Source organism: Micromys minutus (genome assembly GCF_963924665.1).
Source record: "Micromys minutus genome assembly, chromosome: 16".
NCBI classification, from domain to species: domain Eukaryota; kingdom Metazoa; phylum Chordata; class Mammalia; order Rodentia; family Muridae; genus Micromys; species Micromys minutus.
This window is the reverse complement of record NC_137985.1, coordinates 15,269,605-15,284,883: the sequence shown is the minus strand read 5'-3', so window position 1 is coordinate 15,284,883 and position 15,279 is coordinate 15,269,605. Positions and strand designations below refer to the sequence as shown.

The following is a 15,279-nucleotide window of genomic DNA, read 5'->3' as shown; positions in this document are numbered from 1 at the left end:
ACCATACAGATAAACTTCAGAATCAATGGTTTTAAAAGATGCACGATTCATCATATTCTGGAACAGTTCTCAGGAGTTAATAAAAGAAACAAGATTTTAGAAAAAAAAGAAAGGAAAGGGGTTTCTGATATTGTGGGTTAACTTGCTTTTGAAAAAAGAAGAATTTTATGCCTGAAGTTAAAAAAAAGTCTAAAATTCTAGCCACAAAACAAAAACAAAGACATAATAGATTTGACTAGACTTTATCTTACCTGACAACTTAGGATTAGTAAAATAAATAATTAGTCTTGTTGAGGCCCCTGAAATCCATCCACAATGATATAATTCTATCAAATGAAATCACATTCAAAGAGAATAAAATATTATACAATGGAAGCTATTCTCCCAATGTGTTTCTTTAAAGCTTCCTTCATGTCTCTGTTTCTCAGGCTGTAGATAAAAGGGTTCAGCATCTGAGTTACTATAGAGTACATCACGGAAGCCACTGCTGTCTTCCTGGGTGATTCCGTAACTGCAGAGCTGATGTACACTCCTAAGCCTGTCCCATAAAACAAGGAAACTACTGACAGGTGAGAACCACAGGTAGAAAATGCTTTATACCTTCCTTGCCTTGATGGAATTTTCAAAACAGAGGAGACAATTTCAGTATAAGAAAGAAAAATTCCAAAGAAAGGAATACCACCAAATATAGATGCTGAGATATAAATTAAAATATTATTGATGAGGGTGTCAGAGCAGGCAAGCTTTATGATTTGAGCAAGTTCGCAGAAGAAGTGGGGGATTTCCACCGCTGTGCAGAAAGTCAGATGCAGCACCATGAGACTGAGCAGTAGTGCATTGACTGCACTAATAGCCAGGGAAACTATAGTGAGTAGAGTACAGAAGTGTGAGTTCATGATGACTGTGTACCTCAGAGGGTGGCAAATGGCCACATAGCGGTCATAAGCCATTGCTGTAAGCAAGCAGTTTTCTAATCCAGCAAAAAGCAAGACAAGGCAAGCCTGAGTGAGGCAGCCTGGGTAAGTTATTCGCTGATCCTGTGTTTGGATATTCAACAGCATCTTTGGGACTGTGGTGGAGCTTATGCAGATATCAGCCAAGGAAAGATGAGAGAGAAAAAAGTACATGGGTGTATGGAGATGGGATTCTGAAATGATGGTCAGAGTTATGAGTAAGTTCCCAAGAAATGTGACCAGGTACATAAATAGAAAGAGTCCATAAAGAATAGGCTGCAACTCTGGATCATCTGAAAGGCCTAAGAGCAGAAATTCTATTGCATCACTTTGATTTGTAGATTCCATGTTATATATGATACTTGTGGGGAAAAACAGATATAAAGACATAAAATAAGTTTATTAAGGGTACTTTATTATAGAAAAATATTTTTTGAATTCTCAATTTTGTTTTTCCTTTCCATTTTCTATCATATCATCCTTTTTGTATTTGTCTGCTCTCTTCTTTCTATGTTAAAATTTTGAATGCTTTTTCATTTTCATCATTTAAATACTAGACAATAATTATGTAAAACATTGTTGATGAAATTTCTGAATTACCTCCCCAAATCAAGCAAAATGACTTGTAGAGTATACATAAATAGAATCAATATCAAATTGACATAATTAATTTTAATCTTTGTCTCATTATTTTTTGCATATAAAGATATAAAATGACTATATAAGACCTTTGTGTCATAATATCTAAGATTGTCTTTTATCATCAGTCTTTTATGTATTATTTCAAGGATCTTTATAATCAGAGCTTTTTGTATGAGGCACCTATCATTATAATTTTGAAACTATTAATGATATAGAAATGATATATTATCTTGAATCTTTATAATAGGAAGAATATAATTTTGAAAAATGAAATTATGATATTGAAGATTTGAATTTCTAATCTCATATTTCAAGTAAGAATCATGGACTACAATTCTACTTTAGAAGTTTCTACATACAGAAGACAAAGTCCTGAACATATTAACTGAAAAATACTATCATTCCTCACATACACAAAATGAAATACCTAGATATTAAATAAATTTAATCTGTAATTTGGAATAAGAATGACTAAATCATAGTCTGATGTTATGGCTTAGCAAATTCATGTGAAGCTTGACATCCAGAGTTTGAATCCTGTAACCCACATGGTGTAATTGGAAAATAATCTCCGAAAAGGTTAATTCTAACCACCAAACATATACCACTGCAAATATATACACACATGTATACACAGACATACACATAAAAATACATTGAAAACAAGAATTAAATAAAGAAAATTTAAATCAAGAGCAGCAAAACTGACTAGAGAAAAATACATTTAAATAAAGATTATACACTTTTTAATAGCAATTAAGACATCCCAAATTGATAACAATATGTGTTAAGGCATACGTGGATCATAATTACAATATTTGATCATCATTAGCAAATAAATTAAAACTTATTACTATATAGCATTTGATATTAGTAAATTAAACAATGCAACTATTGTACTTGTTCTAATTAATATTTATGTTCCATATCAAGCAATATCTTAAACCTGAAGTTGATACTCATTATTTTTCCAAGACTCTAATATATTTTTATTCAATATATAACTCACACATATATAGATGGTGTGATATAAAACATATCATATGTATACAGGACAATATATTACATATATTTCTTTTGCATTGTTATATTCTACATTGTGCATTTTAAATAATCGTTAAATAATTTCAAAAAGGTAAATAAGATCATTACTTCTGTATTAGATTTCATTTTCTCATCACTGTCAATTACACATGCACCAAAAGTTGTAAAATATGTGTTCGGCAAATAGGTAATATAATAGATAAACTTAAATATTACAATACACTACATCTAGGTTATTAAAATTTCTGCTCTGACCAATTTAATATGGCAATGATGGAGGATTCTACAATATTGTTTAAGCCTATGAAAGAATTGGCTGAAATTCAAAATGATTATAATTCTAGTAAATGGTATTATCAGAAATGGAATTACTCAAATAAATAGATGCAGCAGAACATAAACGGAGTATTTCAGATTACCTGGGAACTAGTACTAAGGAGTGACATACAGCTCTTCCTGAACTTTCAAAAGGAGTAGGTGAACTTTTCTTTGTGTAAACATACAGATTCAAGTGAGCACTTCTGCTTCCTGTGCAGTAATGCTGATTACTGATTCTAGTGTCCGAGTCATACCTACTTAACTGGAAAAGACAGTGGAGTGACAATCACAACTTTATAATATGTATGGCTGGTGGCCCATGGGGCATTGGTTTGTGAAGGTCTCATTAAATGGTGCCCTTTCTACTTGGCTCTCAGGTGGATACAGGAAAACACAGATCCTTAAGGAAAAAACCTGGAGGAAGAAACTTTTATGCTGATTAGTTCACAAAAATAGAATAGGGAGAAACTGTATTCTTCCATTGTCAGGTATTTTTAAATACAGTCATGAAAAGTATCTTTCATTCCTCAGCACATCTTGGTCCTATCATTAAAGGACAGCTTATTGTGATAACATATTTAAGACTCGAGGTTTGGAAAGAATGGGAACATAATGTAATTATAACTTCAAAATGTAAATAAAATAATTAAAATATATCTTTAGATGTGTGTCCAACTTATAAGGATGGATAGAAAACATACTGATGACACAAGAAGAAATGATATGGCCCTAATAATACATATAGATTGTGGCAAATAGATAGTGCATCGATGTTGCATCCAACAACTTCTAAAGTATGATGATTAATCAATCAAGTTCTCAAGTAATCAATCAAGTTCTTGTATTGTAGAGGATTGTTTTATCTATCCTAGGTTTTTGGTTTTCTAAAGAATTTAAACTGCAAGAAATGTCTATATGAGAATGACTAAATCTCACTTAGAAGAGCAATAAAGTATTTGTAGGAGGCAGATGGAAGGAGGGAACTGGGTCGAAGGAAAATGTGGAAGAGAATAGGCAAGGACAGGATCGGGTGTTGGGAGAGACCGGAGAGAGGTCAGGGGGGTAGGAGAGTGAATGGACATTGTCTGCCAGGGAAGGATAGGAGGGGTTGAATGTTGAGTGGAGTGGGAGATATAGGACCTGAAAGAGAAATAGAATAAGGGAGGCACCCAGGATTCTAGTGGCAGACTATAGCTGAGGTTCCTAGCATTAAGAATATGGAACTAAAAGTGGCCTGTTCTTGTATTCAGGAAAAAGCCCTATTGGAGGGATAAGAATGCAACCCACTCACAAAACTATTCACCGAAAGGTTGTCTGTGTACAATAAAAGCATAGTCAATGGTGGAGCTGAGACTGAACAGCCCACAAATTACTATCACAAATTGAGACCAATCCTACAGGCAAAAATCAATTCCTGGCACTATTAATGATACTGTGTTATAATTGTGTACTGAGCCTAGCATAACTGTCCTCTGAGAGTCCACTCCAGCATTTGACTGAAACAGATGCAGAGACCCATAACAAAACATTGGACTGAACTCAGATAATCTTATGTAAGACTTTAGGAAGTACTGAGGGACTTAGAGAGGATAGGACCTTCATAGGAAGACCAACAAAGACAACAACACTAGACCCTCCAGAAAGGGTTTCAGATACAGAAATACTTTCCAATGTGCATTTAAGGACTAGACTTTAGCCCTACCTTCATATGTATCAGACATGTAGCTCTGCCTTAAGGCGGGTTCCCATTAATCAGGGTTCTGTAATATCTGTCTCCTGCCTGTGGAATCTGTTTTCCTACACAAGTCTTTGGCTTCAGTGTGAGAGGATGTACCCTCTGCAGAGACTTGATGTACCAGGATGGAGTGATACCCAGGTGTTCCTCATATCAGAGATGGGGAAAAGAAAGGAGAGTATGAAATTTGGGAACTGGGAAGAAGGGGAAAGCATGTGGGGTGTAAAGTAAATAAATTAATTAATTTAAAAATGTTAAAACCCCTTATTCATTAGGGAAATGAAAATTGAAACTCATTTAAATTTCATTATAATACCAGTTAGAATATCTAAGATCAATAAGACAAGTGATTCATGTTGGAGACAATGTGAACTAAGGAGCAGTATTATCTATTGCGTTTGAGAGTGCAAATTTGCTCAGCCCTCTACAAATTAGAATGATGCTTCCTCAGGAATACAAGAGATTATTCAACCTCAAGATATAGCTGTGACATGTTTGCGCTTATAGCTAAAGGAAAGTTTACTTTATTTAAGTAGACTTGTTAAACCAAGTTCATTGCTGCTTTATTCATAAAAATTATGTACTGTAAATAACCTAAATACCCCTCAAATATGAATAGAAAAAGAAATGAGGTATGTTTACAATATAGATTGCATGTAAAATGGATGAAACTGGGAAAAAAATCATCCTTAGTGAAGTATACTAGTACCAGAAAAGACAATATGGTATGTATTTGCTCATATGTAGAAAAGAGCTATTAAGTCATTGGGAAATTTTCTATAATCTGTAGAAACACAGAGTTTGTGTATAGTATAGAGGACTTGAAGGGGAGCATATAGAACTTTTATGAAAGGAAATAGAATGTTTACAAATTGATGGGCAGAACAAGTGGAAAGAAGAGGGTAGAGGGTGACTAGAAATAGAATTTGAGAAAAGAACTAAAATTAAATATAATTTGAGAGATAGTTCTGGAACTAAATACAGAAGAATCTTTCTAATACAAAGAAATATATAACACATATAAAAATAAATTCCCAAATGTTGAGGGGTAGATAAAGTCCTAATTGGCTATCTCTTGTGAACAAATGGAATCTAGACTTAAGATTTCATATCTTATGTTGTTTACCAAAAGGACTGCATGGGAATTTCTAAAACCCTTTCTGTTGCTGAGACTATAAGTTGAACTCTACAAACTCATGGCATGACCCCATTTCTTAACAAACAAAGTGAGTACAAAACAACCACGGGAGGAAATAAAGTGATAAATAGAGGAGCAGGCATTGAAGAAAAGATCATCCAGAGACTCCCTCACCTGGGGATTCATCCCATATGGAGCCACCAAACCCACACACTGTTGTTGACGCCACAAAGTACTTACTGGCAGGAGACTGATTTGGATGCTTCCCAAGAGGATCTGCCAGAGCCATACTGATACAAAGGAGGACGCTGGCAGATAACCATCAGACTGAACATGAGGACCTCAATGAAGAAGCTAGAGAAAGAACTGAAGGAGGTAAAAGGGTTTGTTACCTGATGGGAAGCACAACATTATCAACCAACCAAATCCTCCAGAGCTCCAGAAGACTAAAACACCATCCAGTGAATATGCATGGAGAGACTCATGGCTCCAGTTACATATGATGCAGAGGATACCACTATGTGGATTCAATGGGAGAAAAGGTCCTTGGTCTAGTGAAGACACATTTTTCCATTGTAGAAGAATACCAAGGCAATGAGGTGGAGAGAATGATTGGAAGAGGAAGCATTTTCATGGCAGCAAGGGGAGTGGGAGGGCAGATGAGTGTGGGAGAAAAGGGGATAACATTTGAAATGTAAATACAATGAATATCCAATAGAAAAATAAAATAAAACCACATGAATAACTAATTAAAATAAATAAGACAAGCTAGTTTTTACATAGTGACTTCACCATTATATTATAGAATTTTACATACAAGAAGGTACTCTGCATATTTACAAAAGAAAAAGATGTAAACACAAAGCTAGACATAAGCCCTTTGATTTTCTGTGGTGTCTTGCCTGAAACATTATAGGCAATGGTGGCTGCAAGATTGCTGGATTGACCAAACACTATCTGATTTGTTTGAAGGCACAATTCATAAAGTAAACCCAAAATCCAACATTATTTGTATGACCAGGGAACTGTAACTAGATAGCCCTAGGCTTTTGGGAATAATTAATTACTACTATTATAAAATATATGTGAATAAACGTGTATGCCTCCATTAAATTTCTGCCCATTGGTGTTCAGGGAACCCTGTGGGAAAGGAAGAAACAGCATGTAAGAGCCAGAGGGGATGGAGGAGACCAAGAAAATGCGACCCTCCAAATCAATACGTTTCGAGTATATATAAACTCACAAAGACTGCATTAACATGAATATTGTATGGATGGATCTGAGCTGGTATTTTTAGCATTAATTTTGGCTTCTGTTTTAGTGCTTTTATGAGATTCCAGAGTATAGAAAAAGTGGGTCACTTTTTTCTCTCTCTCTTTCCTTTCTTCCTTTTTTCCTCTTTGTTTCTTGAAGAATTACTTCATTTTTTATTATGTTACTTATTTACCTTTCAGATATTGTCCCTCTTTCCGGTATCCCCCACACTTCACCTCCAAGATTGTGCTCCTGCACTCACCCACCTACTTCTACCATATCCCTCTAGCATTCCCCTTCTCTGGGACTTCAAGTCTCTACAGGATTAAGAGTGTCTCCTCCCCCTGAGGCAAGAAAAGGCAGCCCTCTGTTACACATGTAGTGAGAAACATGGACTAATCCATCTACATTCTTTGGTTTGTGGATTAGCCCATGGGAGCTTTGAGAGATTCAATTAGTTGGTACTGTTGTTCTTCCTATGGGATTTCAATCCCCTTCAGCACCTTCAGTCCTTCCCCTAACTCCTCCATATGGGTCCATGGGCTCACCAATGGCTGCATATGAGCATTAGAATCTGTCTTACTTGGGTGCTGGCATAGCCTCTCTGGTGACACCTATATCTGGCTCAGTTTCATATTCATATCATGGCATTAGTAATAGTGTAAGATTTGATGTCTGTGGATGGAATGAATACTAATGTGGAACATTAGCTTTTTCTTAAGTTCAGTTTTGAGTCTTTGTGTTTTGTGTAGATATAAAAAATCTGGGTTAAAAATTTTGAGATGAATGGGTGGAATTCTTTGTCTGGGGACCCTGTCTATCTACAGGAGGTTGTCTCTTCAGCATCTACCTCCCTGATGCTGGAAATTTTGGCTAATGTCTTCCCCAATTGATCCTAGAAGGCATTCACATACGTGGATTCTGGGACTTTCTAGTGCTTCATATGGGACTTTTGATGCTACGTATCTCTGTGCATTCTACTGGACCCCTGGTATTTTCTCCTGTTTCTTCATATACCTGATCCTGCACCCACTTTTTCCCTCCCAATCCATTCTTCCACCTAGTTAACTCCTTCTCTCTGTCTCCTGTGATTCATTATTTTGTTCCACTTAAAACTTTGAACTTCTTTCTTGTTAAGCTTCATGTGGTCTGTGAGTTATATCAGGTGTATTCTGAGCTTTTGGGTTGCTATTTGTCTCAGTCAGATGCTGGTATAGCCTGTCAGAGGGCTTTTGTCTGTTAGAACACCTTGACACCAACAATAGTGTTGAGGTTTGCTGTCTGTGAATGGTGTAAATCCCCAGTTGAGATATTCTGAATGACCCTCCCTTAAGTCTCTGCTGAAATCTCTACTGAGAACTCGTAAAAGCTAATGGGATTGCAAATTGGCCCCAAAACTCTGCAAATTAATTTGGTGGTTTAATAAGAAAATTGTATATAGTTCTACATGAAGACTGAATTCTTACACTCTTGGACATATATCCAAACATCATTGTTTCTTAGTTATATCTCATGTTCGTTTATTCTTTTTTTGTTTTTTTATTTAATTATTATCCCTTAGAAGCCCATTTCTTTTCATTTTAGTAATTTTATTGTATCTTTAATTATATTTTATTATTTAAACATTGTTTTAGATTTTAAGGAATCTTAGTTATATTTCTTCAATCCCCTAAGTACTTTCAAGTCCCCTAAACCTCGTTATGCACCAAACTTTAAATGCTCTATTGAAAAACATAAGACAGAAAGAGAACAAATAAGATTAGTACTATTATTAAATAGATAGATATATTTGTTCAAAAATGTAATTTTTAAGAGAAATAATATGGGATACATGTGTAAGAACAATAAAATACAGGTATGACCTGGAAATGTCTGAAGCCAAAGTAATAATGTCTGACCAAACTGACCGCCTAAACACGAGATCAATAAGAATAACAACCATGAGGACAATCTAAACTTTTGAAATCCCCTAAACAAACAGTTCTACACGAAGAACTCCAGTGAGCTAACATATGCTGAACAATTTAGAAATAGTATCCCGAGGAACAATGGAGATCCAGGGACACAGGCCTGGTGAGAAGGTGTTCAGAGTAGCCGGCGAGCAGAGAGATCTCTTCCGAATGCGCGAAAAGAGTGCCTTCCCCGACTGGTTCAGAGGAGCAGAAACCCTGCTTCAGAGTTCTTTTTTCAAGCTGGCAGACCTTGCATGCAGAACAACCGCTCAGGCCATCTGCCATCAGGAACAGCAGAGATCCAGAGACACAGGCCTAGTGAGACAATGCTCCAAGTAGCCGGGGAACAGAAGTCTGTGCCGAGTGTGAGAAAAGTGTGCCTCCCCACCTCCCATTGGTTCAGGGACGCAAGAACCCTGCTTTGGGCTGTCGGTGGCCTACACAAACTGAGCAGACACTTAGGCAATCTGCCAAAAGAAACACACAGAATTCTAGGGACAAAGGCTAGGAGCAAGTGAAAGGAAAGAACCAATCACAGACAACAAGAACATGTATAAACACAGGCAACAAGATGGCAAAAGGAAAGCAAAAGTAGGAACCCCAGGGAAACTAAGACAACCTAGCAACACCAGAACCCAGCTCTTCCATCACAGCAAACAGCAGAATGCCAAACACTCCAGAAAAAGAAGACACAGACCTGAAATCATACCTCAAGATGATGATAGTGATCCTTAAACAAGAATGGGAAGAAAAGCATAAAGAATTAGAAGCTTTTATAGAGGAAACAAGAAAAACACTCAAAGAACTCAAAGAACTAGAGGAAAACAGAACCAAAGAGATGAAGGAATGGAAGAAGGAATTTAAAACGGAAATTGACACAATAAAGAAAACACTAAAAGAAACAACCCTAGAGGTAGAAAACCTTAAAAAGAAATCACGAGTCAAAGATGCAAGCATTTGCAACAGACTACAAGAGATGGAAGAGAGAATCTCAGGGCCAAAGACAACACTGAAAACAAAGACAAAACAGTCAGAGAGAATGCAAAAACCAAAAAGCTCCTAACCCAAAATGTTTATGAGATCCACGACACAGTGAGAAGACCAAACCTAAGGATAATAGGAATAAAAGAGGGTGAAAAATATTAACTAAGAGGCACAGTAAATATCTTCAACAAAATCAAAGAAGAAAACTTCCCTTCCCTTAAGAATGAGATGATCATTAGCATAAAACGAGGCTTCAGAACTCCAAATAGGTTGGACCAGAAAAGAAATTCCTCCTGAAACATAATAGTCAAAATGGCAAGTCCCAAAAGCAGAGAATAAATAGTAAAAGCAGTAAGAGAAAAAGGATAAGTGAGATATAGAGGCAGACCAATCAGAATCACACCTGATTTCTCAACAGAGAATATGAAAGCTAGAAGATACTAGACAGTTATCATGCAGACCCTAAGAGAACATAAGTGTCAGTCCAGGCTGAAATACCCAGCAAAACTCTCTATTAACATAGATGGAGAGACTAAGATATTCTAAGACAAAATAAATTTACACAATATCTGACCACAAACCCAGCACTAAAATGAATTATAGGTGGAAAACCTAATACAACTAGAGGAACTACATCTTAGTAAAAACAAGAAAACTCCTAAGCAAAAAAACAAAAAATAAATAAAGACACACAGGCATTATTCTAACTCCAAAAGCAAAAATGTCAGGAAACAGCAAACACTATTCCTTGATATCTATTAACATAAATGGACTCAATTCCCCAATAAAAAGATATGTCTTATCAGACTGAATAGATAAACAAAAGCCAGCATTTTGCTGCATACAGGAAACTCATCTCAGAGATGGTGACAGACCCTATCTCAGAGTAAAAAGTTGGGGATAAAACTTCCAAGCAAAGGGCCCCAAGAAGCAAGCTGAAGTGGCCATTCTAATATCAAATAAAGTAGATTTTCAATCAAAAGTTTTCAAAAAAGATAAAGAAAGACACTATTTACTCATTACAGGGGAAATTTGTCAGGAGAAATTCTCAATCCTTAATGTATATGTTCCAAATATGAAAGCACCTATATTCATAAAAGAAACCCTACTAAAGCTCAAATAATCCATTGTGCCCCACACAATAATAGTGGGAGACCTCAATACTGCACTCTTTCCAATGGACAGATAATGAAAACAGAAACTGAACAAGGACACTGTAAAACTAGCAGAGTTTGTGAACCAACTGAAATTAATAGATATCTACAGAAAATATCATCCTAAAAAAAAGACTACACCTTCTTCTCAGCACCTCACAACCCCTTTTAGAAAATTGACCACATAATTGGTCACAAAACGAGCCTCAATAAATATAAGAAGATTGAAATACTCCCATGCATCCTTTCAGAGCACCATGTTCTAAGGCTGGAATTTAATAAAAACAAAGACAATAAAAAGCCCATAAACACATGGAAACTAAACAATGCTCTATTAAATGATAGCAGGGTCAAAGAAGAAATAAATAAAGAAATTAAGGATTTTCTAGCATTCAATGAAAACGAAAACACAACATACTCAAACCTATGGAATGCAATGAAAGCAGTACTGAGATGAAAACTCATAGCTCTGAGTGCTTCCAAAAAGTAACTGGAGAGAACATATACTATCAACTTGACAGCACAGTTAAAAGCTGTAGAACAAAGGAAGCAGATACACCCAAGAGGAATAGACAGCAAGAAATAATCAAACTTAGTACAGAAATAGAGCAAATAGAAACAGAAAGAATCATTCAAAGAATCAACAAAAACAATAGCTGGTTCTTTAAGAAAATTAACAAGATTGATAAACCCTTAGCCAGACTAAAATATACGCAAAGAGAGAGTATACAAATTAACAAAATCAGAAATGAAAGTGGAGACATAATAACTGAAACTGAGAAAATTTAAGAAAACATCAGAACCTACTATAAAAGCCTATACTCAATAAAGCTGGAAAATCTCGAAAAATGGATGACTTCCTAGATAGGCACCAGATACTAAAGTTAAACCAGGACCAGGTAAACCATCTAAATAATCCCATAACAACTAAGAAATAGAAAAAGTCATCAAAAGCCTCCCAACCATAGAAATCTCAGGCCCAGATGGGATCAGTGCAGAATTTTATTAGACATTTATTGACGAACTAATACCAATATTTTCCAAACTATTCCACAAAAATGGAATAAGATGGAACACTACCTAACTCATTTTTTAAGGTTACAATAATCTTCATTTCTAAACCACACAGAGACCATTCAAGAAATGAGAACTTCAGAACAAACTCACTTATGTACATTGATACAAAAATACTCAATAAAATCCTTGCAAACGGAATCCCAAAACACATCAAAATGATCATTCAACAAGATCAAGTAGGCTTTATCCCTGGGATGCAGGGATGGTTTAATATAAGGAAGTCCATCAATGTAATCCACCATATAAACAAACTGAAAGAAAAAAACCACATGGTCATCTCATTAGACGCTGAGAAACCACTTGACAAAATTCAACACCACTTCATGTTAAAAGACTTGGAAAGAACAGGAATCCAAAGCACATACTTAAACATAATAAAAGCAATATAGAGCAAACCAACAGCCAACATCAAACATAATGGTCGGAAACTTGAAGAAATGCAACTGAATTAAAAACTCGACAAGGCTGCCTACTCCCCCCCCCCCACCTATTCAAAATAGTACTGGAAGTCCTGGCCAAAGCAATTAGATAGTAATAGGAAATCAAAGGGATACAACTTAGAAAGGAAGAAGGAAAAAACTTCACTTTTTGAAGATAACATGATATTGTACTTAAGTGACCCCACAAATTCTACCAGAGAAATCCTACAGCTGATAAAAACATTCAGCATTGTAGCTAGACATGTTCAGCAAAGTGGCTGGATATAAAATTATCTCAAACAAATCAGTAGCCTTCCTCTACTCAAAGGACAAACACGTGGAGAAAGATATTAGGGAAATATACCCTTCACAATAGTCACAAAACATAAGAAATATATTTGTATGACTCTAACTAAGAAAATGAAGTACTTGTATGACACGACCTTCAAATCTTTAAAGAAGGAAATTGAGGAAGATCTCAGAAAATGGAAAGATCTCCCCTACTCATGGATTGGAAGGATCAACATTGTAAAAATTGCAATCTTAGCAAAAGCAATTTACATATTCAATACAATCCCCGTCAAAACACAACCCAATTCTTCATTGAGTTTAAAAGAGTATAGTGCAATTTCATCTGGAATAACAAAAGACCTAGAGTAGTGAAAACCATCCTCAACAACATGAAAGCATCTGCGGGAATCACTATCCCAGATCTCAAGCTATATTACAAGGCAATTGTGATAAAAAAAAAAAAAAGCATGGTACTGGTACAGAAATTGGCATGTGGATCAATGGAATAGAATAGAAGATACAGAAATGAGGCCTCACATCTATGGTTACCTTATTTTTGAAAAAAAAAGCTGTAAACATTCAATGGAAAAAGGACAGCCTATTCAACAAATGGTGTTGTTTCATCTGGCACTCAGCATGTAGAAGAATGACAATAAACCCTTTCTTATTTTCTTGTACAAAGCTCAAGTGCAAGTGGATCAAAGATCTCCACATTAAACCTGGTACACTGAAACTATTAGATGAGAAAATAGGGAAAACCTTAGAACACATAGGCACAGGAGAAAATTTCCTAAGCAGAACACCAATGGCTCATGCTCTAAGGTCACAGATTGACAAATGGGACTAAATGAGATTGCAAAGTTTCTGTAAGGTTAAAGACACTGTTAAGAAAACAAAACTGCAGCAAACAGATTAAAAGATCTTTACCAACCCACATCAGATAGTGGACTAATATCCAAGATATCCAAAAAACTCAAGAAGCTATCCAGCAGGGAATCAAACAACCCTATTAAAAATGGGGTACAGAGCTAAACAAAAAGTTCTCAATTGAGGAATATCAAATGAATGAGAAGCATCTAATGAAATGCTCTACATCTTTGGCTCCCAGGGAAATGCAAATCAAAAAAACCTTGAGATTCCACCTCACAACAACCAGAATGGCTAAGATCAAAATTCAGATGACAGCAGATTCTGGTGATGATGCAGAGAAAGAGGAAAACTTCTGCTCTGTTGGTGGTCTTGTAAACTGATACAACCACTCTGGAAATCAGTCCGGCGATTCCTCACAAAATTGGACATTGTACTATCTGCAGACCCAGTTTTTACACTTCTGGGCATACACCCCAGAGAAGGTCCAATATAAAACAAATACACATGCACCACAAGGTTCATAGCAGCTTTATTTATAATAGCCAGAAGCTGTAAAGAACCCAGATGTCCTTCATTAGTTGAATGAATACAAAAATTGTGGTATATTTACACAATGGAGTACTACTCAGATAACAGAAACAATGACATTATGAAATTCTTAAAAAAATGGATGCATCTAGAGAATATCATCCTGAGTGAGATAAACCAGTCACAAAACAAAAGACATAATATGCAGTCACTTATAATTGGATACTAATTTCAGAAAGCTCTGAATACCCCAGACAAAACTCACAGATTATATGAAGTTCAAGAAAAAAAATTGAGAAAACCATTATGCTTGATTCTTACATACCTAGAAAACTTTGACTAGTTTCAGATTACAAATTGTTTTACATTTTACTTTATGCTCATTGCAACTGGTAAGATCTTAATGCACACTATCAAACCTTTAAAGAAAACTCAAGCACTGACAAAATGTATTCATATACTTTAATCAAAAATACTTAAAATCTGTACATTTATCTTTGTTTTTTAAAATAAAGTTTTTTGATCTGCCACCCTGGAGAGCAGTTCCTAAAGTTTTAAAGACTGCTGAGTAGAATATATGGGCAGCCAGGGAGCAGAGAGATCTCTGCAGAAAGAAGCTAAATAAAAAATCATGGAAAGAAGAAAATGTCCCTACCCTGAAGAATGGGATGACCACAAGCATAAAAGAAGCCTTCAGAACTCCCAATAGGTTGGACCAGAAAAGAAAAATTTCCCGAAACATAATAGTCAAAACACCAAGTGCCCAAAGCAAAGAAAGAATACTAAAAGCAGTAAGGGAAATAGGTCATGTAACATATAAAGGCCGACCAATCAGAATAACACCCGATTTCTCAACAGAGACTATGAAAGCTAGAAGAGCCTGGACAGACAACATGCACTCCTTAAGAGAGCACAAGTGC

The 15,279-nt window shown here is 35.7% G+C and overlaps 1 protein-coding gene across 1 annotated transcript; it reads right to left on the bottom strand.

The window, feature by feature from the left end:
* Positions 1 to 362: 362 nt before the first annotated feature.
* LOC308430781 (olfactory receptor 7G2-like) lies at positions 363 to 1,301 on the bottom strand (the record flags this gene model as incomplete). Its single annotated transcript, XM_080930068.1, has 1 exon — positions 363 to 1,301. The coding sequence occupies one exon, from the start codon at positions 1,299 to 1,301 to the stop codon at positions 363 to 365; it is 939 nt and encodes a 312-aa protein (XP_080786194.1).
* Positions 1,302 to 15,279: the final 13,978 nt, after the last annotated feature.